Source organism: Narcine bancroftii, chromosome 3 (genome assembly GCF_036971445.1).
Source record: "Narcine bancroftii isolate sNarBan1 chromosome 3, sNarBan1.hap1, whole genome shotgun sequence".
Taxonomy (NCBI): domain Eukaryota; kingdom Metazoa; phylum Chordata; class Chondrichthyes; order Torpediniformes; family Narcinidae; genus Narcine; species Narcine bancroftii.
Genome location: NC_091471.1, coordinates 223,354,165 through 223,381,717, shown reverse-complemented (window position 1 = coordinate 223,381,717; position 27,553 = coordinate 223,354,165). Strand labels below are relative to the sequence as shown.

Below are 27,553 nucleotides of genomic sequence, written 5' to 3'. Positions count from 1 at the left end.
TTTTCCCACTCATCCCCACTGTCTGGCCTTCTCCTGATAAGATTTGACGGCCTGGCTAATCAAGGGCCTATCAATCTCTGCCTTAAATGCACCTAATGAATTGGCCTCCACAACTGCCTGAGGCAACAACTCCCACAGATTTACAACCCTCCGGATGAAGATATCCCTCCACTTCTCTGTTCTGAGCAGACACCCTTCAGTCCTGAAGTTGTGCCCTCTTGTCCCAGACTCTCCAGGAAATTGTACACCTCTTAAAAGAAGAAATTCACTGTCATAACTACTTCCTATATATTCTTATTGTACCTTCTCTCAATTATACAAAGAAATCAGTTAAGGTCCCTTGAGTTTCCCAAACCAACATGACACCAAATTCAACTCCCTGTCTAATTTCCATCCTGAGATTTTAAAAAATCTATTATAATTGCTGAGAGTTCCTTGATTGTTTAATTTAAATTGTATTTTCTGTGAAACAAACTTAAATAATGGAGATTATGGAACTAAATGTTATAGAGTAGATTTCCTATATCCATATGCTGAGTTAGTTGGCTCCAAACATAAAACAAGATCCAGTGTCCATAAGAAATGAAAAACCAACCAGTGTTCCCTTGATTGCAGTCCAGTGCAAACTAAGGAAGGCAAATTAGTTTAATGCTTTGAAAATTGATACATTCGCTTGGTACTGCAGAGCCTATCCAATTATTAGACATTGAGAAATTTTCCTCGTGGTGCTGGGGTGTAAAGCAGTGCTTGAGTAGGGCACACAAGACAAATGGCAGGGAGGTTGTGATGTAATATTTGTACATGTATTTGGGAGATAAAATGGTAAAATTAGAGAAGGTTACATGCATACACTTTAAAACAGAAGAATTCATTTTCAGTGACTTTACAGAAACTATGGAGAATGCTATGCGTATTTCACAAAATAGGTGCTAATTGAAATGATGTCAGGAAATGAATGGATTGGAGGCAGGTTGTCTGTGTTGGACATTTCTGACCTCTCTGCCAAGTGCTCACTCAAAGCAATGAGGGGCTTGTTTACCTAAAACAACATATAGGAGCAGAAGACTGACTCAGATTGTTTGCTGGAGAAGGAGGGGTTTTTGCAAGTGTGAGAGAGAAGGACATGTGGCTGGCAGGTTAGAATCTCAGAGATGGAGAGAGAGAGAGACACACACACAGCTGAACAGTGTCATCAGGAGAAGCTGGTTGGAACTGAAACAGAAGCTCCAGAGTGGTGGTTTCTCTGCTGTCTGATGTTCTCTTGAAATAAATGGAACAGAAAGGAACTCTGTTTTAGCCTGAAAGAAAGATGTTATCATCTGGAGAACCCTGATGGGGCAAGTTTCATCAGTAAGACATTGAGGTGAATGATGATGGTACCTTAGATGTGGAAATCCTGGATCAGCACATCTCTCTCTGCAAACATACAAAGAACCTTCCTGAGCGGTAAACTTTCGAGCACCAAAGCCTGGTGAACTTTATACATGTTAAATTCTGTGCACAGTATAAGAATTGCATGCAGCCAGAGAACTTGAAAGAATGAGAAGTGAGATTGAACTGTGAACCAAAGAACTTTTCTTAAATTTACATACATGTGCAGACTGGGGCTTTTTACTCTGGAGCATAGAAGATTGAGAGGGGACTTGATAGAGGTGTTTAAGATTTTAAAAGGGACAGACAGAGTAAACATGTATAGGCTTTTTCAATTAAGAGTGGGGGAGATTCAAACTAGAGGGCATGGTTTAAGATTGAAGGGGGAAAATTATAAGGGGAACATGAGGGGAAATTTCTTTACGCAAAGGGTGGTAGGGATGTGGAATGAACTTCCGACAGACGTGGTCGAGGCAGGATCATTGGTTACATTTAAGGAAAGACTGGATAGTTACATGGATAGGACTGGAGGCGTATGGTCCGGGTGCTGGACAGTGGGACTAGGAGGGTGGGGATTTGTTATGGCATGGACTAGTAGGGCTGAACTGGCCTGTTCTGTGCTGTAAGTGGTTGTATGGTTATATGGTTATATGGTGCGCTTAGAATTAGAAGGGGTTAAGTTAGGTTCATTAAGTTAATGGAGATAAGTTAAGTTTGATTCTGTTTTCATGTTGAAAGATAATTAAAAACAACTTTTGATTAAGTGATTACTTGTCATGGTGAATAGCTATTGCTGCTGGGTTTTGGGGCCTTTTGGGCTCATAACAAGGACAACATGCAGGTATTAAGGTCACACAAGTTTCTAGTCATTTTTACAAAATGGATCAACATCTACATAGAAATGGGATAATTTGAGTTTAGACACGTGTAGTCTAGGTATCACCTTAATTTGTAATAAATAGTGCTGTGCACAAAATGAGGATTCATTCATCAAACTAAGAGTGGAATATGAATCTTCATCTGAGAATGTTATATTAAGATCACATTCCCAATCATTTTTAATATTAGCCAATGAACGAATTGTAGATCAAAAATTGTATCAAGAATATTTGAATCTGCAATTCCAGGAAAAGTGTTCAATTTAAACCAAACAAAATTCCGAACTTGCAAATATCTATAAAAATGTCTATTAGAGAGATTAAATTTAACTGACAATTGCTCAAAAGAAGCAAAGTTATTTCGAATAAATAAATCTTTAAATTTTTAAAATGCTAAGTCTATACCATTCCTTAAAGTTGTTATCTAACACTGACAGCAGGAATGGATGGCTATCCAGAGAAAAATTATTATCATCCGAAAAATGTCCTAAATTGAGCCCATAATCTCAATATAATTCTCATTATTGTATAAGCACTTTTAAGGGTGGTCAAAATGGAAATGAAAAATTGAAGTTTGAAAAAAAAATGCAAATGCTGGAAATTCACAACTGATCATTCAGCATCTAAAAAGGAATCATCTACGTGATGTTCAATACAACAGCTCCAATTTTCCTTGTCAGCAACAGTTTTTCACTGGGAGCTGCCTTCTCATTGAAATTACTCTGATCAACAGTCTGTTCTATCATGGGATATGCTGTGAGTCAATGAGGATCATCTAAAAATCAGTCTGAAGTATTCTCATACATATAGACCAGCCATTCTCAATGGGAGCCATACACCCCAGGTGCCAGGCTCAGGGGCATCTCTGTTCGAGTTCACAACATTCTTAGTCAGGAGGGTGAGCAGCCAGATGTCATGGACCATGTTGGTAACATAGATAGGAGTAGGAATGAGGTTCTGGAAATGAAATACAGGGAGTTAGGAAAGAAACTGAAAAGCATGTCCTCAAGAGTGGTAATCTTGGAATTGCTGCCTGTGTCACATGCCAGTGAGGGTAGGAATAGCAAGTTGTGGCAGATAATGTGTGGCTGAAGAGTTGGTGCAGGGGGCAGAGGATCAGATTTCTGCATTATTGGGATCTCTTCTAGGGAACATCTGACCTGTACAAAAAGGACAGGCCGCACCTGAACTGGATGGGGACCAATACCCTGGCAGGCAAGTTTATTAGACCTGTTGGGGATGGTTTAAAGTAGAGGGAAAAAATAGAGCAAAAAGTGGAAAGTGTTGTGGGTTTGTTAAGAAGAACAGGCAGTGGAGGAAGCATAAATGTATTCAGTTGGAAGGTTTGAAATGTGTCTATTTCAATGCAAGGTGTACTAAGAATAAAGGAGATGAACATAGAGCACGGATCCAGACATGGTATCACAAAGACATGGCTGTTATAGAGACCTGGCTACTGGAAGGACAGGATTGGCTCATGAGGGTACTGGGGTACAGGTGTTTTAAAAGGAATTACTGGTCAGGGATAGTATAATGACTGTAGCAAGGGAGGACACTGTACGGTTGACTGAGTCGGTGTGGATGGAAGTCAGAAATAGGTGCAGAAATTGCAGGGTTGTTGTTATGAGAGATATCAACTTCCCTAATATTGACAAGCACCTTCTTACTGCAAGAGGGATAGATCGGGTGGAATTTGTCAGGAGTCTCCAAGAAGGATTAATTTTTTTGGATTGAAATATTAATGAGTTCTTTTAAAAAAGTTTCCACAAACCCATGAGTCAGTGTTAAAGTTATGTCAATCATAAATTACAAAACGTAAACTTTTCCATAAAATAGAAACAAACATGGCAGCAAAAAATATCAGTATAATAACCATGTGTCTATTTAGACCTGCATAGGAGAAGGCCACTCCGATATAAAACCTACGACCCAAGGACCTCGCTGCCACGTCCCAGCTTGCTTGGCCACGGCACACGAACCATGGGTGTAAAGGGTGGGGCCAGTATTGCGCGCACTGCACTCCACCTAAAAGCTCCTTTGCGCAGGCCCGAGGACAGGTCCACGTCCTCCCCCTCCACGTCCTCCCCCTCCATGTCCTCCCCCTCCACGTCCTTCCCCTCAAAAGATGCTCACAAACTCAAGCTAGCATGCTGGAACATCAGAACCATGCTAGACAAGGCTGACAGCCACCGACCTGAACGTCGGTCTGCCCTCATTGCACATGAACTCCTCAGACTTGACATCAACATAGCCGCTCTCAGTGAAGTCCGCCTGGCAGATGTAGGCAGCCTCCAAGAAGGCGGCGCGGGCTACGCACTCTACTGGTCTGGCAAGCCTTTGGATGAACGATGCCTATCTGGTGTAGGCTTCATGGTCAAGAACTCCATTGCCTCCAAACTCAAAAAACTCCCGACAGGCCACTCAGACCGGATCATGTCCATGCGACTCCCCCTTCAAAACAAGTGTCGCATCACCCTCATTAGTGTCTATGCTCCAACCCTCCAGGTGGAACCAGCAGAAAAGGGCAAGTTCTACACTGACCTGCGCAACCTCATTCAACGCATCCCTACAGCCGACAAGGTTGTCATCCTTGGCGACTTCAACGCTCGCGTCGGCAAAGACTCAGAAACCTGGCCAGGAATCCTGGCCAAGCATGATGTCGGCAAGTGCAACGACAATGGGCGCCTCCTGTTGGAGCTCTGCACAGAACAGCGGCTTGTCATTACAAACACCCTTTTTCAGCAGAGGGACAGCCTGAAGACCACCTGGATGCATCCCCGATCCAAACACTGGCACCTCCTGGACTACGTCCTGGTGCGAGAAAGAGACAAACGAGATGTGCTCCACACCAGGGTCATGCCCAGCGCGGAATGCCACACTGACCACCGGCTGGTTCGCTGCAAGCTCAACCTTCACTTCAAGCCAAAGCCCAGGAACAGTAAAGCCCCCAGAAAGAGGTTCAATGTTGGAAACTTGCAGTCAGACAAAGTGAGAGGAAACTTCCAGGCAAACAAAGCAAAGCTCGAGGATGCAATCCGCCTCACGGACTCGTCCCCTGAAACCCTCTGGGATCAGCTGAAGACTACCATACTGCAATCCACTGAAGAGGTACTGGGCTTCTCCTCCAGGAAAAACAAGGACTGGTTCGACGATAACAGCCACGAAATCCAGGAGCTGCTGGCAAAGAAGCGAGCTGCCCACCAGGCTCACCTTACAAAGCCATCCTGTCCATAGAAGAAACAAGTCTTTCGTCGCGCATGCAGCCATCTTCAGCGCAAACTCCGGGAGGTCCAAAATGAGTGGTGGACTAGCCTCGCCAAGCGAACCCAGCTCAGCGCGGACATTGGTGACTTCAGGGGTTTTTACGAGGCTCTAAAGGCTGTGTACGGCCCCTCACCCCAAGTCCAAAGCCCGCTGCGCAGCTCAGACGGCAAAGTCCTCCTCAGCGACAAGATCTCCATCCTCAACCGATGGTCAGAACACTTCCAATCTCTTTTCAGTGCCAACCGCTCAGTCCAAGATTCCGCCCTGCTCCAGCTCCCTCAACAACCCTTGAGGCTAGAGCTGGATGAGGTCCTCACCCGGGATGAGACATATAAGGCAATTGAACAACTGAAAAGTGGCAAAGCAGCAGGTATGGATGGAATCCCCCCCAGAGGTCTGGAAGGCTGGCGGCAAAACTCTGCATGTCAAACTGCATGAGTTTTTGAAGCTTTGTTGGGACCAAGGGAAACTGCCTCAGGACCTTCGTGATGCCATCATCATCACCCTGTACAAAAACAAAGGCGAGAAATCAGACTGCTCAAACTACAGGGGAATCAAGCTGCTCTCAATTGCAGGCAAAATCTTCGCTAGGATTCTCCTAAATAGAATAATACCTAATGTCGCCAAGCATATTCTCCCAGAATCACAGTGCGGCTTTCGCGCAAACAGAGGAACTACTGACATGGTCTTTGCCCTCAGACAGCTCCAAGAAAAGTGCAGAGAACAAAACAAAGGACTCTACATCACCTTTGTTGACCTCACCAAAGCCTTCAACACCGTGAGCAGGAAAGGGCTTTGGCAAATACTAGAGCACATCGGATGCCCCCCCAAAGTTCCTCAACATGGTTATCCAACTGCACAAAAACCAACCAGGTCGGGTCAGATACAGCAATGAGCTCTCTGAACCCTTCTCCATTAACAATGGCGTGAAGCAAGGCTGTGTTCTCACACCAACCCCCTTTTCAATCTTCTTCAGCATGATGCTGAACCAAGCCATGAAAGACCTCAACAATGAAGACGCTATTTACATCCGATACCGCACGGATGGCAGTCTCTTCAATCTGAGGCGCCTGCAAGCTCACACCAAGACACAAGAGAAACTTTTCCGTGAACTACTCTTTGCAGACGATGCTGCTTTAGTTGCCCATTCAGAGCCAGCTCCTCAGTGCTTGACGTCCTGTTTTGTGGAAACTGCCAAAATGTTTGGCCTGGAAGTCCCTCCATCAGCCAGCTCCCCACCATGACTACCAGCCCCCCCACATCTCCATCGGGCACACAAAACTCAAAACGGTCAACCAGTTTACCTATTTCGGCTGCACCATTTCATCAGATGCAAGGATCGATAACGAGATAGACAACAGACTCGCCAAGGCAAATAGCGCCTTTGGAAGACTACACAAAAGAGTCTGGAAAAACAACCAACTGAAAAACCTCACAAAGATAAGCGTATACAGAGCTGTTGTCATACCCACACTCCTGTTCGTCTCCGAATCATGGGTCCTCTACCGGCATCACCTACGGCTCCTAGAACGCTTCCACCAGCATTGTCTCCACTCCATCCTCAACATTCATTGGAGCGACTTCATCCCTAACATCGAAGTACTCGAGATGGCAGAGGCCGAAAGCATCGAGTCCATGCTGCTGAAGATCCAGCTGCGCTGGGTGGGTCACGTATCCAGAATGGAGGATCTTCGCCTTCCCAAGATCGTGTTCTATGGCGAGCTCTCCACTGGCAACTGTGACAGAGGTGCACCAAAGAAGAGGTACAAGGACTGCCTAAAGAAATCTCTTGGTGCCCGCCACATTGACCACCGCCAGTGGGATGATATTGCCTCAAACTGTACATCTTGGCGCCTCACAGTTCGGCGGGCAGCAACCTCTTTTGAAGAAGACCGCAGAGCCCACCTCACTGACAAAAGACAAAGGAGGAAAAACCCAACACCCAACCCCAACCAACCAATTTTCCCCTGCAACCGCTGCAACCGTGTCTGCCTGTCCCGCATCGGACTTGTCAGCCACAAACGAGCCTGCAGCTGACGTGGACATTTACCCCCCTCCATAAATCTTCGTCCACGAAGCCAAGCCAAAGAAAGAAGCTTCACCGCTACGTCCACCACTATTCCATTCCCCCCCCCACCCCCACCTCAGGAAACCTAGATATTTTCCCCAATTTTGTGTATAGATGTCAAATTGATCAAACTGCTTGTAAGACGTGTAGAAATGCTGCCACTTCAGCCACTTCTGAGATCCACTCCTGAAATTATGGTCCCCTAAATTTTTCCTATCTCTAAGTATAATTTGTCTTCCTAACATTACACTTGTCTGAATCCAATTTTGAGAGTAACTTTTGGTTCTCCACAGCAACCCCACAAGTTGCTACGATGCTGTCCACTATACTGGCTGCATATTGTAATGGTCATGAAGCCTCACTTTATTATTCAGCCTTACACAAATCTCAGAGGATAAACCTCTGTTGGGTCTTAAAAGAGCATGGGAAATAATCATGAGTGTGGGTTTTGAGACGGAAGAATGGGACAAAATCTATAAAAATATCAAAATAATGTCTCATTCAGTTTAAGATTCTGCACTGTTTTTAATTAGACTCCAGAAAGATTGCATTGATTAGGATTGGAAAATACCTCTGAATGCTGTGAGGTGGATAAAGGGGACTTAGTACATGTGTTTTGGTCTTGTCCCACAATTCAAGAATTTTGGATTATGTTATACAAGTATATTGGTGAAGTTGCAGGTATTCAAATTCCTTTTGCCAAGAAGGATTCCTGATACCATATGTGGACAAGCTAACGAGAGGAGAGGCCCGACTGAATCTATTACTGGGTAATGAACCTGGTCAGGTGGTGGACATCTCGATGGGGGAGCATTTTGGTATAAGTGACCACAACTCCCTGAGCTTTAGCGTACCTTTGGACAAGAATCAAATCTGACAAAATGGGAAAGTGTTTTTATTGGGGTATGGATAATTATGATGGGATGAGGCAGAAACTAGGGACAGGAAATGGGGACAGATGCTCATGAGAGAAAGCACAGAAGTAATGTGGAGGATGTTTAGGGACCACTTGTGCGGGTTTCAGGATATGTTTGTCCCACTGAGTCAGGGAAAAGATGGTAGGAAAAGGGAACTATGGTTGGAAAAATAGATGAGGCAGCCGATCAAGAGGATGAAAGAAGATTTAGGAAGGGCTCATGGGAATTATATGATAGCCAGGAAGGAACTTGGAAAAGGACAGGAGAGCTCGAAGAGGGAATGGGAATGCCTTCACAAGTAGAATTAAGGAGAACTCCAAGGTGTTTTGTGTGTATGTGAAGAACAGAAGGGTGATGAAAATGAAGGTGGGGTCACTTAAGGAAAAAATGAGGGAGCATGCATCTGGATGCAGAGGAGTTTGGGGAGGTTCTTAATGAATACTTTGCTTCAGTATTCCAGAGAAAATATATAATCATATAACAGTTTACAGCATTGAAACAGGCCAGTTTGGCCCTTCTCGACCATGCCGAACAATTTCTCCCACCTAGTCCCATTGACCTGCATTTGGTCTATAAACCTCTCCCATCCATATACCTAGCCAACGTTTCCTTAAATATTAACATCAATCTTGTTTCTACCAACTCTGCTGGAAGTTCATTCCATACCCCCACCACCCTCTGGGTGAAGAAATTCCCCCTCATATTTCCCTTAAACTTTTCCCCTTTTAATCTCAATCCATGCCCTCTTGTCTGAATCTCCCCCACTCTCAGTCCATGCCACATTGACTCTATCCATCTCCCTTACAATTTTAAATATCTCTATCAAGTCACCCCTCAATCATCTATGCTCCAGGGAATAAGGTCCCAGTCTTATTGACCTTTCCCTGTAACTCAAACTCTGAAACCCCGGCAACATTCTTGTAAACCTCCTCTGCACTCTCTCTATTCTGTTTATATCCTTCCTGTTCTTCAGTTACCAAAACTGCACACAGTATTCCAAATATGGCCTCACCAATGCCTTGTACAACTTCAACATAATATCCCAACTCTTGTATTCTATTCTTTGATTTATGAAAGCCAACATACCAAATGCCTTCTTCACCACCCTATCTACATATGATTCAACTTTCAGGAAATTATGTACCATGACTCCTAAATCCCTTTGTCCACTGAATTCCTCAATTGTCTACCATTTAACATGTATGATGTTGATGGGGGTGATGTCGGAATAGAACATGCTTGTGTGCTGGATGATATTGAGATTAGGGAAGAGGAAGGGTTGGATGTTCTTAAAAACATCAAGATTGATAAGTACCTGGGTCCATATGTGATATACCCCAGGTTGCTGTTGGTAGAGATGAAAGAGATAGCTGGAGCATTGGCTATGATCTTTGAGTCCTTCTTGGCCTCAGGGGTGGTGCCAGAGGATTGGAGAATGGAAAACATGGTCCCCTTGTTTAAAAAAGTTAATAAGGATAATCCTGGGAATTATAAGCTTCAGTGGTGTAAAAACTATTGGAGAGGATTCTTATGGATAAGATCTATGAGCATTTGGACAAGTAGTCTTCTCAGAAATAGTCACCATGAATTTGTCAAAGGGACGGTTATGCTGCACGAGCCTAATTGTGTTTTTTGAGGAGGTAATAAAATAAATTGATGAAAGTAGGTAGATATGTTCTACATGGATTTTAGTGAGGCATTTCACAAGGTCCCCCATCAGAGACTCATTCAGAAAGTCAAGAGGCATGGGATCAGGGGAACCTTGGCTGTGTAGATAAAAACATTTGCTTGCATGTAGAAGGCAGAGAGTAGTAGTGGAAAGAAAGTATTCTGCCTGGAGGTCGGTGACTAGTGGAGTACCGCAAGGACCTATCCTGCGACCCCTACGCTTTGTAATTTTTATAAATGACCCAAGTTAAGCAGCAGAAGAGTGGGTCAGTAAGTTGGCAGATGGCACGAAGGTTGGAGAAGTTGTGGATGGGGCTGAGGTTGTCAAAGGTTACAAAAGGATATAGGCAGGATGCAAAGTTGGGCAGAAAAGTGGCTGATAGAGTTCATCCAAATAAGTGTGAGGTGGTGCATTTTGCAATGTCAACCAGAAGGCTGAATACAGAGTTAATGGTCAGTTACTTAATAATGTAGAGGACCAGAAGTTTAAATCCATCCATCCCTCAATGTCACCGCAGGTTGATAAGATAGTTACGAAGGCCCCTGGGATGCTGGGCTTCATTCATAGGGGGATTGAATTCAAGAGTAGAGAAGTCCGGTTGCAACTCTACAAATCTCTGGTGAGATCACAATTTGAGTGTTGTGTTCATTATAGGAATGATATGAAAGCTATGGAGAAGGTTCAGAGGAAGAGCAGATTTTTTTGAGCAAAGAAGGATGAGAGGAGACTTCATAGAGGTCTACAAGATTCTGAGAGGTGAAGATAAGATGGACCCAGCATTTTTTTTCCCAGGGCAGGAATAGCAAACACCAGATGCCATCTGTACAAAGTAAAGTGTGGTAAATACAGGCTCACTCAAGTTTTAAAAATAAATTGGATAGATACATGGATGGGAGAGATCTGAAGGGTTATGGAATGGGTGCAGGTCAGTGGGACTAGCGGAATGATGTTTTGGCACAGACTAGAAGGGCCAAATAGCCTGTTTTCTGTGGGGTAGTGTTCTATGAAGGGAGTCCTCAGGGTGCCAGAGTTTGAATGCCTGATATAAACAAATACAAATTATATTTACATATTCTATAAAATGAAAATTAAAGATTGGAAGGTGTTAGTGCATTTGTAGATGTTCCAACGCTAAGGGTACACTTGCGAATCCCTTCAAAAACTGTCCAATGTAAATCTCTGACACATTCTTTACTGTTGACTAAATTTAGAAAGTTAATGCTAGTGCAGTAATTTCAATAGTAAAGAATGCCACAGAGCACCTGCCGGGGGAGTTGGTTATATTCAACAGCAATTTCTGAACTTTTGCATGTAACTGCATGTCTGTTTCTAACCACTTTGTGAATCACCGTGAGACTTCCTCCAATTTAAAGGCAAATGCTCTTTCATTATTTCCTTTTTTCATTGGGTAGCACGGTTGGCTCAGCGCCTTTACAACACCAACGACCAGGACTGGCGTTCGAATCCTGCGCTGTCTATAAGGAGTTTGTAAGTTCTCCCCATGTCTGCGTGAGTTTTCTCTGGGGGCTCCAGTTTCCTCCCACCATTCAAAACGTACTGGTGGTGTAGGTTATTGGGGTGTAAATTGGCCGGCACAAACCTGTGGGCCAAAATGGCTTGTTACTGTGCTGTATGTCTACATTTAAAAAAAATGTAAATTGCCTCATTATTTTTCTCACTGCATATTCAGAGTATGGTGATTACAAAATTCTGTAAATAGGATCATACACCACATTTACCTGTCCCTTTTATTTCTCCTGTTGTTAGTGGAAACACTTCTTTCCACATTCATAATTTTTATGAAATGCCTCATATGCTTCTGGGATCATTCCTTTTATCTGTAAAACTGATTCAACTCATCAAGGCAATATAATATTATCATAAGGCTCCTGTTATTTTCTTTAGTCATTCACAGGGTATCATTTTTCATTAACAGAGCTGTAACTGCTGCTTTTGTCCTTCGTAACGGGCAGTGAGCCTCCTATTTGAACCATAGTTTTCCACATACTTGGAGCAATATTTTATGCACTTTGTCACGTCTGGAACTATTAAATGTTCCTCTCGATATTGGGCTAGAGATAGTTATATATGGGTCAGATTATTTTTGCTTAAGCCTATTAGAGGACCATTTGGGTTTTTCTTTTAATCTAACAGTGCCAAGGGCATCTTTTAGAATGAATTCCAGCAACTTTTCAGGTTTTTAAATTATATCATTGATCTATATTTGAAGCCACAGACAATTTTCTTTGTGTGTACCAAGATGGAACAACAATTCACATCGTGGTTTCCTTTAATAAAATGTATCATCTGAAAAAAGCCACAACATTATGTAAGGGACCAGCAATGTCATCTCACCCACCATATTACATCACCAGATGTGATCGTGAATTCAGCTGGACTTCCAGCATAATAAAATAGCTAGATCCAAAATCTTTTTAATTCATCCAACATTTCCTTGAGGCAATAAAAAACAAATATTTATTAAACGGGTGGAGGGGGACATTACTCAATTGGCACAAATGATTTGTTATGGACAGTGCCCAATCTTTAATAATTCAGCAAAATAAGCCGTTTAAGTTCTTGGTGACGTACAGAATGGGAGATATATTCCTTGAGTTATTTTGAGGCCTGATTTTAATAAGATGCAGACACCTCTAATTAGATCCAGTGCAGCATTAACCTCTTTTTTTAAGGTAGCCTCTCATTTTTTTAACCCACCAACCATTGTTTGCCTGAAAAGCATGACAAGTGATTCATTCCTGGAACTCAGAGCTGTCAACATTGCGCAAATTCTAGGTGTGAGATTTTTAGTCACATACCCGAGGCATTGTCTCACACCAAAGCATAAACATGCTAAAAACAGCAAACGTCACACAAGCACGAACAGTGAACTTGGATTAAAGAACCTGTCTGTCTAAATCCAAATTTGCTGCCACATTATTGTTGTTGCAGCTGTTCAATATCAGGAAACAATGACCAAGACTTTAAGTACAACTGAGTTTCACTCCATGCATCTACAGATATGAAAAAAAATGAGCCTTTTTGAAATTGTTAATTGGTCCAGAGATAAAGAAGGTTGAATATAGACTGATGTATCAACTCAAAGAGGAAAACTTTAAAGTTAAGATGGATACTAGTAACCTGTTTTAAGACAATTCACCTCTCACTTACTAAAAGGGGTGCTGGAAATTATGCTGCTGGCAGGAGTCCAAATATAGTTAATGCTATGTTAGTCATAGATAATCAAAATAAAGGCAATCTGGCTGATTGCATAATGTACGAAAAAACTGGAAATATAACTGCGATATTGATTAATTTGTTCAATCATTCCCTACCCTTATTGTTTGCCCTTTCATTTAATTTTTATTTACCTTTTTGTCCATTCTGTAAACAATGTATAGTGATAGTCAAACCACTTATTAATTCAATCGTACCCATGGGTTTGTTGGAGAATAGACCTTTGTTTACAAATGCCCAGGAGATGAGGGCTTTCTGGCCAATGTCTTTCATGCTTGTGCCTGCTTTAGGACAACGTAGCACAAATAAAATTAATAGATTAATTCTTCTGACTAGAATTATAATTATTGCCCTCAGACAATTGATCACCAGAACAGGGGAATTCTAAGGATTTTATTTTTATTCTTGAAATATCTGTCAAAGAAATGTGTGGTTTGCCAATGGCCTCTAACCCAGGGAGTCTAAAGTAAGACTCTATAGAATAAGTTGGGCTGCTGAGAGATGATCAATTGGAGGGGCAGAAAGAGAAATGGGGGAAGGAAAAAGGTAATGGCTGAGGGGCAGTTAAAAAAAATAAAATATATAAACTCTGTCAACAGATCACTGACCTGAAGCATAAACTCTTTTTCTTTACCCACAGATACTGCCTGACACACTAAACGTCTCCAACATATTCTATCTATATTTCAGATTTTCAGCAGAGATTTTCAGTCCCTTGGACTGCATACAGGAGAGCATCTACGCTCAAGCTGAGCAGGAAATCCATATCTTTCCCAAATTTCAAATTGTTAGAAAAATGTATTTGAATTAACAATTATAGCTCGACATAATCATTTGTATTTATTTTTGGCAGTTTCTACAACTGGGACACACAGAACTCCACAGCCAATTCCAGCCCATATTATCAGGTGATCACTGACAATGCTTCTGGGCTCCTATTCAAAAACAAAAGGGATCGAAAAGTAATAAATGTGGATCCAAAGGTGGGTCTGTTTTAATGTTCCATTGTGATCTCCCACTTGCCTTGACCTTGTTTCTATTCTGCTGTTGAATGTGCATGGTCAGTATGCATCAAAGGAAGAAAGAGGGAAGTTGATTTTTCAGATTCCATCATCTTCTGATTTTTGTTTCGGAATTCCAGGATGAGCAGTTTTTCTTTCCATCAGATTAAATCAAGGCAAAGGCAGCTCCAGAAAATGGGGAATTCTCAGGATTTGATGTTGAGCTTCATTAAACTTTTGACTCATTGATTATTCGCATAACGATTTAGCAACAAAAACATGTATTAGTATCCCAATGCTAAAGGGAGTTGTAAAGGGAGTCATTCGCATGTGGTATCAAATGCAGATGCACTCTCACAGTAGTGGGAAACTGCCGGAAAATACATTGAAATTACTCTGTTGAGCTATAACATGCAAAATACTAGTATAAAGAGAGTTGTGTTCATCTCTGAAAGAAAATTATTTAACAAAATCTTTTAAAACTAACTGATCCCGTACATCTTGGTTAACAAAAAGCACGTTTAAATTTTGTTTACAATTATTATCTTTTTTTTTTGTAATTCATGAGATGAAGGATGTCAGTAATAATGAATAAGAACCTTTTTTTTTTGGTGGGTGGGTGGGGGGGTGATATTGTCAGCATCCAACATGACAAACACATACAGTACCCAAAATCAAAATTGATAATGGGAAAAATTGTCCTGGTTACCATGTGTAACCACATTCTTAACTTTGTTTCATTAATTTACTACACAAACAAAACAACTTTTCTTCATTGTCCTACAGATCTAACCTCATAAGAACTTCACCATGACAGTATTTTTTTTCCAACTTTTACAATAATCATCCTTCTGAGAACAGTTGTTTTTGACTGCATTATATGTGATAGGCCCATACCATTTTGGCAGAAGTTATGATTTCTTGCATATGGAAAGGAATAGTGTTCACTTCCTGGGCTATTTTCAGCTGTAACCAGCAATATTCAGATTTTGCACAAAGACTAAAAAAGACCTCCAGCTGAGTTCTGGCTGGGTTTACACCACTAAAAATAACATAAATAAGGCCTCTCCCATGAATTGTTTGATTTGCAATTCGATGCAGCTGAACTCTAATAAAATCTGCCACATATATTGTAAGCTGTTATTACCTCTTCAGGTTAACACAGTAAAATGGGACAAAACACAGTTAGAAATGACTTGGATGTGATGGTGAATGATGAGCTTACACCTGGTTGATACTGTGGCTACAAATGTATTGTTGCCCTAGTTCCCATGAACTAGAATCCTTGAGCCCTTGAAAGGAAAAGGATGCAATCTTTCATTGAGAAGTAAAGCCAGAAGGTCCTTTGACTTGAATCATATTTAGTCCTGCTGGTATTAACGATGTGACATTAGCAGCACTTCATCAGATAAGTTAGATTCTCTGGAAATTGTGTGACCACTGTATCCACAAGGTATATCAGTTTAAGTTGACCTACTGAATTCGACTTCACACACTGATTATGCAAATTTGGCTTCAAGCTTCTGTCAAATAATTCTTCAGAAAATGCTGGAAATATTTAACAGATTGGGCTGCATCCGTGGAACGAGAAACAGAGTTAGTGTTTCAGGTCAAAGGTCCTTCATAAGGACTGGGAAGGAGAGAATAGAAGCTCATCGAGCTGCAGGATGGGTAGGGGAGGGGAAATGTCTCCAATTGGGTAAAACTAGGGTGACCATTGGGATAAGCTATAAACAAGGTTACCTGATCAATAAGTGAATTGGAGCTATTAGAGGGTATGAACATTAAAAGGATATCTGAGTTGTGAAACACAACCTGGGCATGACCTCCACTTCTAGAGAAGATAAAGAAAAATAGGGGAATAAACAAACCAGCTCAACCTATATCATTCACTGATGGACCACTAATACAGAATGAGAAATCAAGCACTCTGCAGTTATGGAATCCAATAGTGAGTGCAGATGGCAGTAATGTGCCCAGGTGGAAGATGAGGTGCTATTCCTCAAACTTGCATTGGGCATCATCATAAAAATACATGAGGCCACAGAGTAAGGGGGGGGAGGGGGATGGACGATTAATTTGATAGGTACCAAGAAGCAGAGGATTACCCCTACAGACTGAACATGGGTGCTCCGCAAAGCTGTCAGCCAATCTGTATTTGGCTTCTCCTGCGTGGAGTTGATCTACATTGGATATCGACTGCAGTGCACGAGATTGGAAGAAGTCCAAGTGAATCGGGGAAGCCCATTTGAGTCCCACTTTGATGGGAAGGGAAGAGATGAAAGGATTGCTTCACTATTACAGGGATGAAAATCCTCACCTCACTTCACCTTTGCATTTTGTCAGGCTCGATATTGAATTTGAAACCTTCTGGTAGCTTGATTTCGCCATCTGTCTGCAATTCATCATCCATCTATGAAATTTACTCAATTTATTTGCTTTATCCTTTGATTTTATTTATCACTTTGGGAGTGCAGGAATTGTCCAGTCTGACCTGTTAAGCATGCTCTTGCTCTGTTTTCCAAACCTCTCTCTGTTCTCACTTTCTAACTCTCCCATCACTCATTGACCAGAAAATCTTCTTTGCACCATGTCTCTGTGATAACCTTCATTTTGTCTAATGGAAACAGCCTCTTTTCCTCCTTCTTAAAAACCTAATAAGCTTTTCTTGTCTCTTTTCCAGTTCTGAGAAATGGTCATCAACCTGAACCATTAACTATGTTCCTCCTCCCACGGATACAGCCAGGCCTACTGTGTACTTCCAGAATTTCCTGGTTTTATTTTGGATTTTGAGCACTTGCAGGATTTTGATTTTCAAGTAATTCTGACACCCAACTTCCTCTGTTCTTTCTGTAGGGTTGGTTATCGTGATGTAGCAGTCTGCTAAGTGAGGTGAATAACTTTGGGAAAAAGGTAGAATGACTGGGAAGGGATTTATCTATTAACATTGCATTCAAGAATACACTTTATTTTGAAAGTACGAGAATAGCTCCAAAGGTAGAATTTTAATTGCAGGGAGCACAAGAGCACAAGATGTTGTCTCTGTGGAAGACCAATCCTTTATTACGATACAGTGTATGTCCAAGATTTATTCAGTAAATATTTTCAATTTGCCTTCTTAGAGATAAAACTATTGGCGAAGTGAAATTTTTCTGAAATCAGAACACAACTATGGATTCCAACCAGAAGCCCTGGATGAACAATGAAATCCAGAACTAGATCACAGGAATTTAAGTCCGGAGACTTACGACCTGTGAAGAGTTATCTCCCGGGCGAAGTGGTAATACGGGGTGAAAATTGAAACAAGTGACACCCAACAGCTGTGGCAGGGCCTAAATGTCATAACCTGTGATAAAACCAAATCCAGCAAAGTTTCACTCAATGCCTTCTACACCTGATTTGATGACAGTAACAGTGAAGAACCGTCCCTTTGCATCGCCATGTCTCCTGATGATTCCATTCTGTCCGTATCTGAGGATGACGTGTGTGCTGGCTTCAAGAGAATTAATCTGATGAAAGGATCCGCCCTAGATGGGGGTATCTGGCTGAGTATTAAATATTTGTGCTGTAACCAATTTACCAAGATATTCACGGATATCTTCAATATCTCATTCCAGCAGGGTGAGGTACCCATCTGTTTCAAATAGGAATCAATCATACCGGTGCCCAAGAAGAGCATAATAACCTGCTTTAATGACTATCAACCAGTAGCATTTACATCATCAATGATGAAGTGTTTTGAAAGGCTGGCGATGAAGGATATCAGCTCCTGACTGAGTGGTGACATGGATCCATTCAAGTTCACCTATCATAGGAACAGGTCTAAGGTGAATGCCATCTCACTGGCTCTACACAACTCCCTGGAACCCCTGGACAGCAAAGAAGCATAAATCAGGATGCTTTTTATTGACCATAGTTTGGCATTTAACACCATTATCCCCTCAAAACTAATCAGTAAACTCCAAAACCTTGGAGTTAACACCCCACTGTGTAATTGGATCATGGATTTATCCAGACCACAATTAGTGAAGATTGGTAAGAACTTCTCCTCCACAATCTCCATCAGTACCGAAGAATCACAGGGCTGTGGTCTTAGCCCCCTACTCTACTCACTTTACACCTACGACTGTGTGGCTCAGTATGACAATGACACCATCTACAAATTTGCCGATGATACCACAGTAGTGGGTTTTATAAAAGAAAGGGATGAGTCAGCGTACAGGATGGGGATTGAAAACTTGGCTGAATGGTGCCCCAACAACAACCTCGCACTCAATGTCACTGTAGCACGTCAAATGACTCAAAGACTTGTTGACTCAAATCAAGGCTTTTATTAGCAAAAGACTGAAGCATCGAGGTCGACCAGGCCAGATTGACCTGTGTCTGGTTAGGAGCAGCCCTTTATGACCTACCAGTAGGCGTGGCTACAGCTTTCAGCCAATCACTACTACTATATATATATACTACTGTAATGTATATACAAATATATACATTGGTGATAGTATCCTATGCTATCACATTCACCAAAACCAAGGAGCTGATTGTTGACTTCAGGAAAGGAAAGCCAGAGGTATAGAGTTCAGTGATCATTGAGGGATCAGAGGTGGAGAGGGTGTGTCACTATCTCAGAGGATCTTTCCTGGACCCAACTGTAATGGAATAAATATTTGGGAGATAATTGGTAAAATTAGAGTAGGTTACTTACATACACATATTTTAAAACAGATCTTATTTTAAATACTGAAGAATTCATATTCAGTGAACTTTACAGAAACTATGGAGACAACAATGCACATTTCACAAGTAGGTGCTAATTGAAACAATGTCATAAAGTGAATAGACCATTGTCTTGGACTGGAGACACTTTGGCTGTTGAAAGTGTCTGCAAAGATCTACAAAGGGCTCACAGAAAAGTCACTCCTGAGTTTTGTTTACCTAAAGCAACAGATGGGAGCAGAAGGATAACTCCTATTGTTTGCTGGAGAAGGTTGGGTGGGGGGTTCTGCAAGTGAGAGAGTCACATGGGCTTTCTAGCAGTTGGAAGATGAAGAGAGGGAGAGACTGAACAGTCACAGCTGAAGCAAGCAGGAAGCTCTGTTGGAACTGAAACAGAGAACTCCAGAGTGGCGGATGACTGGAAGTCCTATCTGTCTGATGTTTCTCTTGGAATAAGCGGAACAGAATAGAACTCTGTGGTAGCCTGAAAGAAAGAGGTTATCATCTGGAGAACCATGATGGGGAAAGTTTTATCAGCAAGACATTGAGGTGACTAATGGTGGTACCTCAGTTGCGGAAATCCGGAAAAAAACAAATCTCTCTCTGCCAACCGCCAAAGAACCTTCCTGAGCAGTAAACATTTACCTTTCGAGCACCAAAGCCTGGTGAATTTTATAAATGTTGAATTCTGTGCACAGTATAAGAATTGCCTGCAACCAGTGAACTTGAAAGAATGAGAAGTGAGAGTGAACTGTGAACCAAAGAACTTTTCTTAAATTTATACGCACATCATACATGTGCGCTTAGAATTAGAAGGGGGTTAATTTGGGTTAGTTAAGTTAATAGAGATGTTAAAGTTTGATTCTATTTTCATATTTAAAGATAATTAAAAACAACTTTTGTTTAAGTAACCATTTGTCGAGGTGAATATCTATTGCTGCTGGGTTTTGGGGTCCTCTGGGCTCGTAACACCAACACTCCAATGGCATCATGAAGAAAGCATGTCAGCACCTTTACTTCTTCAGGAGGTTGCGGAGGTTTGGTACGACACCAGAAACCCTGGCAAATTTCTATAGAGGAGTGGTGGAAAGTGTGTGACCAGCTTCATCACGGTCTGGTACGGAGACACCAATACCCCTAAGCATAAAACCCTCCAAAAGGTAGTGAACACAGCCCAGGACATCACAGTCAAAACTATCCCCACTATTGAGTACATCTACAGGGAATGCTGTCATTGCAGAGTAGCAGCCATCATTAAAGACCCTCACCACCCAGCACACACTCTGTTCTCACTGCTGTCATCAGGAAAGAGGTCTAGAAAGAAGCCTCGCACCACCAGGCTCAGAAACATTTGCTAACCCTCCACTATCAGACTCCTCAATGACATCCTCAATCAGAGATTAATTTAAGGACTCCTACTTGTGCATTTTATTGATTTTCTTGAATCTCAGGGTTGTATGTGATGTCATGTGTGTACTCTGACAATAAACCTGAAATCTTAAAACTGCTGATCTCATCCTGAACATTAAGCAAACACTTTGTTAAATTAATTTTTAAGTCAAAGAAAAGACCAGTTGATCTTGAACATACACCAAAAAAATCATTCCACACATTTTTAACCAGTAGTTTTCTTTTTTGGCAGGTATTTCCAGGGGATAGCACCACTCGAAGTTTAATTGAAACACAACTTTATGTTCAAGTAGTCATCTATGACCACATCACAAGAAGAAAGTCCTGAAAATGTTAAAACAATGAAAGGATGACTTGTTTTCACTCGAAGGGGTGCTTAACCATCTGTAAACATAGTGAGAAATAAATAAATTCCATAGCCTGAATTTGTTTTGCTAATATTTATTATTTCTTTCATTTGTCCTTTAAGTGCTTAAGTCTGTAGCTGCAGAAGGCTATAGCTATTGCATAAATGTGATTAGTGGCACAAAGGAGGGATTAGATTTTATTTCTTGTCAGCTATGCTTTGATCTTGTCAAGTGAATACTGTTTTCTATGGGATTCACCCAGCTTCACCCACACAATTAGAAGTCAAAGAGGGATAGCCAATTATTGACTTATTTTGTAAATGACCACACTCATTTATGCATGTATATGTCCAAGAAATCTTACTAATCCCTACTTGCAACCTTCTTCTCCAATGCAAATGAGGTTGAAGACTCAGTAGAACAAGTAAAATGTTGGATCGATGTCCCTCCAATCCATAATTTTCCATGAAAAGTAATAAGTAATTCAAAGTTTTTTTTATTATGAACACAAAGTGCACAAACTTTGTTTTTTTTCTTGTTTGCCTGTTAAGGCACACTAAAAGGTGCCATTAGTCCAACACTCTCACCAAGAAGAGAAAGAGACACCCTTCAGAGACATTGATTGACCAGGGATCCTGCCACCACCTCCAATATTACCACCTCGTGAACCTCTGTAAATTCCATAGCTGCAAGGGCTCCTGTCTGGTCCAGCAGTGAACTCAAGCTCCATGCATCCAGGTCACTATCCTCGGCTCCTGGTTCCAAACTCCGATATGATAAGGGAGCTTTCAGCGCCCGAGGCCCTTTGGGAGCCCTGCTCACTACTGGCACCATCACAAATCCAAGTCCCCTTTGGTGGCTTTTAAAGAGATGATCCAAGTAGCCTTGCTCAGAGGATGAAGGGATAGCAACCAAAACTGGTCTCTGGAAGACAAAGCAAGAAATTGGTGGGATGCAGCAAAAATAGGGGTGGATAGCTGATGTTGGCATCATATTACAAGAAGGTATCATACTGAATGTGAGTAGTAGATGGAAATAGATTGGTAATTTATATAAAAGGGAAATCAAAGTTTTCCACAAGCATGTTAACAATGTAAATATTATAATGTGAAAGGTAGATTGATTAAAGACACAGCAGAGATCTATTGGCAGAGGCAAAAGTTAGCCTTAAAGTTCTGAATGAGAATTATTTTTTTAAGTTTTATCCAGGGGAAAAAAGACTATGGTAACTCAGGAGATTGAAATGCAAAAGTCTGCAGATGCTGTGATTATGGTTAAAAACACAAGGATGCTGGAGGAACTCAACGGGTCTCACAGTGTCCACAGGAGATAAAGATATAAACCAATGTTTCAGGCCTGAGACCCTCTTCAAGGTAGGTGATTGGAACATGAGATAGAATGGAAAAAGTAGAACTAACAAGGATGGAGATACCTACAGTTAATAATCTACCCAGTCCCTAATGCTGAGGGGAAGTAGAATAGAAGGCGGAGAGGCACTGGTTCCAAACCTTCTTGCTTATTGGGATGGGAGTGAGTGGTGGGGGGGGGGGGGGGTGCGGGGAGGGGGGATGGGAGAACAGGATATTTGCGAAGTTTTTTACAAATAAAGATATTATCGACAGTCATGTTGTGATGGTGGAGATTAAGCTTCATGAAACAATAATGTATAAAATTATCAGCCTCCTGGACAATTAATACCATCATAATTACCATTGAAGGTCATATATGTTTGATGGGAGTCTGTAGTACCTGACAAAAGAAGCAGAAGGAGAAACACTTGCCACACAGAGTAGGTGGGCTTTGGAAAGGCATGGTCCAATGAGATTCTGCTCACACATTAACTAGTGGCCTTCAAAAGGGGATTGATAAACATGTTAAAAATAAAATACTGTACACGGATTTAGGGGAAAAGAATCAGGATTATGGATCTACACTGATCTCTTTTTGAAAAAGCTAGTTTCAGTCTCAATTAGGTAAATGGATGTTTTTCCATGCTGCCAAAGTTCATGATTTAATGACAGTTGAAGAGGCAGATAAGGATTCAGATTCTTCTAAAAAGACCAGAAAGAATCACACAAATAAACCAGCCATTGTAATGATGTCTTTATGACCTTGGCTTCATTGAAATGCTGTTATAAGTACATTATTGTAGAAGCTTCGGGATACATTGAAAAACTGTTTGATCATTTCCAGATGCTTCAATACATTGTTACAGCATTCAAGAAAATTAATTAAGCCCTATAACCCTATTTATGTGCTACAGACTCTCACCAAACATATATAATGCACTGTGACCTTCAATGGCAATTATTATGGTATTAATTTCTTCTGATAAATGGAACCCATTGTTAACCTGTTTAATATCAAAATACAAGAACCTTTCTGTAATAAAGATGTCTGCAGTTTACAGTCGTGAAGGTTCTTTACAAGATAATGTGGTGAGAAAGGGCAAGTTTTAGAAAGGAAATTTTCATAAATACCAAATCAATAATTTGCAAATGATCTGCTATGATATTTTTATGATGTTCATTTTTATAACTGATGGAAAAGTATTTACTCCTTCATTTAGCAAAATTGGTTTATACATTCATACGAAATATATATATAGACAGTCATGGTGATGCTTTAGGGATGTGATGGTAAAATTCATTTTATTAAGCTTTGAAAGCACATGCTTTATTTAGATTGGCAATCAGGAGTTGAAGTACCCTCAGCTCTGTCTAAATTAGAACTCTCTGCCAAGTCTAAGAAGCTTCCACCACCAGATACAAATACCTCACTCCCCTCCTTACAGCATCTTGAACAGATCATGCTTCTCACAACTCCCTGGGACACTCTTTCAATCCCACTTCCATCTCCCTCTCATATGGACCTACCCATGCAAAGATAGGATGTTCAAGTCCTATCCTTTCACCTGTTCCTTGGCCAGGGAAGAAAGAAATAGGAGCAGGAGTAGTCCACCCGACCTGTTAAGCCTACTCCACTATTCAACAGGATCATAGCTGATCTGGCCATGGACTCACTCCAATTAACCACCTGTTCTCCATAATACTTAATTCCTCTATCTCACTGTGTCCTAAATGCATTTAATGAAGCAATATCCTCTCCTTCCTTGGCAGAGAATTCCGCAGATTTACTACTCTGGGAGAAGCCGTTTCTCTTTAACTCTGTCAAATTCTTAGAGCTAGGCCCCTAGTTCTAATCTCACACCTGTGGAAACAAGCTCTTGATTCTATTTTATGTTATCTTATGTATTCCTTTTAAAATTACACACCCTTCCCCCCCACCCCCCCAAATCTCTACTCCAATGAGTACAGTCCCATTCAACTCAATCTCTCCTCATAACTTTACCCACTCACTTCTAGAATCAACCTGGTGATCCACCTTTGCACAGCTTCCATAGCAATGTATCCTTTCTCAAAACAGGTGAATAGCAATGCACATAGTACTGCTGGTACAGCCTCACCAGTAGTCTGTACAGTTGCAGTAGAACTTCCCTACTCTTAAATTCAATCCCTCTAGCAATAAAGGCTGCCATTCCATTTGTCTTCTTCTTACCTGTTGCACTTGGGCAGAGAAATTACAGATGGCGTTCAATCCAGGAATGTGTGAAGTGATAAGTAAATTGCGAAAATCTGCATACACCATGGTGGAAGTAAAAACACAAAATGCTGGAGAAGCTGAGCAGGTCAAACAGTGTCCTTTATGTAGCAACCAAGGGCTTGAGCCCTTCATCAAGGAATGGAAAAATGTTGGCAGGCATCCAAACAAAAGGATGGGGGGTGGGGGGAGGTGGCACAAAAACAGGAGATGATAGGTAGAGAAGGGTGGGAGGGGACAGCAGCGATCAGTGGGTTGAGGGATGGCTAGGTGAGTGGAGGAGGAAGGGGGGGGAGAACTGGAAAAACTGGGAAGGGCGAGCAGGTTAGGAGAAAGCAAAGAAGTTGACATTAATGTTATCTGCTGGAGAGTGCCCAGATGGAAAATAAGGTGTCGTTCCTCCAATCTGTGGGTGATCAGGGTGGGAAAGTACGTAAAGCCATGGACAGACATGTGAGTATGGGAGGGTGACTCAGAATTGAAATAGTTGGCTACTAGGTTTCTATCGTTGGAGCTCAGCGAAGTAGTCTTTCAGTCTGCAATCAATCCTGCGGATACACAAGTGAAGTGTGTTGCTTCACTTAAAAGGCCTTTGTAGGATGCCAGACCGCCATGAGGGATTAAGTATGGGTGCAGGTGTGGCTCCTCCTGTGGGCCACAGGGGAAGATCCCGGGGGAGGAAAGGCATGATGGAATCACAGAGGGAGCACAAGGGAAAATGTGTCTGGTGGTGGGATCCAGTCGTAAGTGCCAGAAATTCCACTTTGGAAGATGGATCTTGAAGACCGTGTACATGGTTAATTGCAGAATTCGTAGTAGTGTGGAGGAAGAAAGTGATTCTGGAGTCCAAGTCCAGAGATCTCGTGCAAGTTGATAGGGTATTTAAGGTGTGTGGTGTGCTGGCCTCCATTAGTTAAAGGATTGAGTCCAAGAGCAGTGAGATAAAATTCAGTTAAACCACACTGGAGTATTATGTTCAGATCTGCTCATCTCATTCCAAGAAGGATGTGGATGCGACAGAGAGTTGCAAAGAAAAATTTCTCAGAATGCTGCTGCGATTTGTGAACATCTTATGAAGAAAGATGAAGCAAGTCAGGGTTTTTCTCTTTAGAGTAACAATCAGATTGAATAGAAAGATAAGGATTATGAGAGGCGTTAGTAGTGGGACAGCTAACACCTCTTTGCCAGAGTGAATCCTAAATAGGTCATATGCATTATATGGTAGGCTATTGAGATGTGCAGAGCAACAAAGGGATTTAGGAGTGATGGTAAATAGTACCCTCAAGGCTGATACTCAGGTAGATGGTGTGGTGAAGAAGGCATTTGGAATGTTGGCCTTCATAATTCGGAGTATTGAATTCAAGAGTAGGGAGGTTATGATGAAATTGTACAAGGCATTGGTGAGGCCAAATTTGGAGTACTGTGTACAGTTTTGGTCACCAAATTATAGGAAAGATATAAACAAAATAGAGAGAGTGCAGAGAAGGTTCACGAGAATGTTGACAGGATTTCAAGGTTTGAGTTACAGGGAAAGTTTGTGCAGACTGGGGCTTTTTTCTCTGGAGCATAGAAGATTGAGGGGGGACTTGATAGAGGTGTTTAAGATTTTAAAAGGGACAGACAGAGTAAACGTGGATAGGCTTTTTCAATTAAGAGTGGGGAGATTCTAACTAGAGGGCATGGTTTAAGATTGAAGGGGGAAAATTATAAGGGGAACATGAAGGGAAATTTCTTTACGCAAAGGGTGGTAGGGATGTGGAATGAGCTTCCGGCAGATGTGGTTAACCATATAACCACTTACAGCACAGAACAGGCCAGTTCAGCCCTACTAGTCCATGCCGTAGCAAATCCCCACCCTCCTCGTCCCACTGACCAGCACCCGGTCCATACCCCTCTAGTCCCCTCCTATCCATGTAACGATCCAGTCTTTCCTTAAATGTAACCAATGATCCCGCCTCGACCACGTCTGCCGGAAGCTCATTCCACATCCCCACCACCCTCTGCGTAAAAAAATTTCCCCTCATGTTCCCCTTATAGTTTTCCCCCTTCAATCTTAAACCATGACCTCTAGTTTGAATCTAGAGGAATCACAGAATCACAGAGGTTGAGGCGGGATCATTGGTTACATTTAAGGAAAGACTGGATAGTTACATGGAGAGGAGAGGACTGGAGGGGTATGGACCGGGTCCTGGTCAGTAGGACTAGGAGGGTGGGGATTTGTTACAGCATGGACTAGTAGGGCCAAACTGGCCTGTTCTGTGCTGTAAGTGGTTATATGGTGACAATGACCAACACCAATTAGGGTGAGTGCAGGACAGTTGAGTGGAGATATCAGGGGTAGTTTTTTTAAAAAACACAAGAGAGTGGTGGGTGCCTCGAATGCATTGCCAAGGTTGGTGGTGGAGGCTTGTACAAATGGGATTTTTAAAAAAAACCTCTTAGATAGATAGGCACATGGGGGTAAGAAAAATGCAGGATTATAGATTATGATGGAGGGGGAGGTTAGATTGATCATGGATTAGTTTTATACAGGTAGCACAACATCATGTTTTATCCCTGCACACTACATGTTTTCACCATTTAAATAATAGTTTGACTTAATATTTTTCTTTTCAAAGTTGATAGCCTCACATTTAGCAATGTTGTACCCAACCTGCCAGACCCCTATTAGTATTGTAGCAGAATATTTAGAGGTGTTTTGGGAAGAATTGTTACAGCGGGTTGCACACAAACATTTTAAAACACACAATATTTGCAGGACTTCTGCAGAGTGCTTTTTGAAAAAAGCAACAAAGTTGCAACGTACAGCTTGGCTGGGAGACCATGTGATTTTTTTGCTGGCAGAGAGAACAGTTTTGCTCTCAGAGATGGAAGGTGTGAAACAGAGAGAAAGGAGACAGAAATCAGTTCCAGAAGGACAAAGCTGGCAAACATTTGGAAGACTGCCTGGGCAAAGGAGAAGACTGGCTGACTGAAAGGTGACCTGAAAGAAGGAGGATCATCCAGAGAACCTTAAAGGGGGCAAGTTTTGTCATCAAGACTAATTGAGAAGGAATCAGTTTTGGATGACCTGGA

General features: G+C 41.7%; 1 protein-coding gene and 1 long non-coding RNA gene across 3 annotated transcripts in view; one reads left to right on the top strand and one right to left on the bottom strand.

Moving 5' to 3' along the window:
* Positions 1 to 20,956, top strand: part of cfap299 (cilia and flagella associated protein 299) — an 814,201-nt gene extending 793,245 nt beyond the window's left edge. The window contains exons 5-7 of one of the 2 annotated variants that reach the window (XR_011354190.1): positions 11,580 to 11,655; positions 14,258 to 14,387; positions 20,764 to 20,852. Coding sequence is in view for 1 of the 2 variants with exons in the window: in XM_069926739.1 (XP_069782840.1) it covers positions 14,258 to 14,387; positions 20,764 to 20,859 (226 nt within the window). In the remaining variant the exon portion in view is untranslated. Of the gene's footprint in view, positions 1 to 11,579; positions 11,656 to 14,257; positions 14,388 to 20,763 lie in introns of both variants that reach the window. The other variant, XM_069926739.1, reaches the window with a different exon arrangement.
* LOC138758179 (uncharacterized) overlaps positions 1 to 27,553 on the bottom strand; it is a 70,609-nt gene that overhangs the window by 4,662 nt on the left and 38,394 nt on the right. The window lies entirely within an intron of this gene.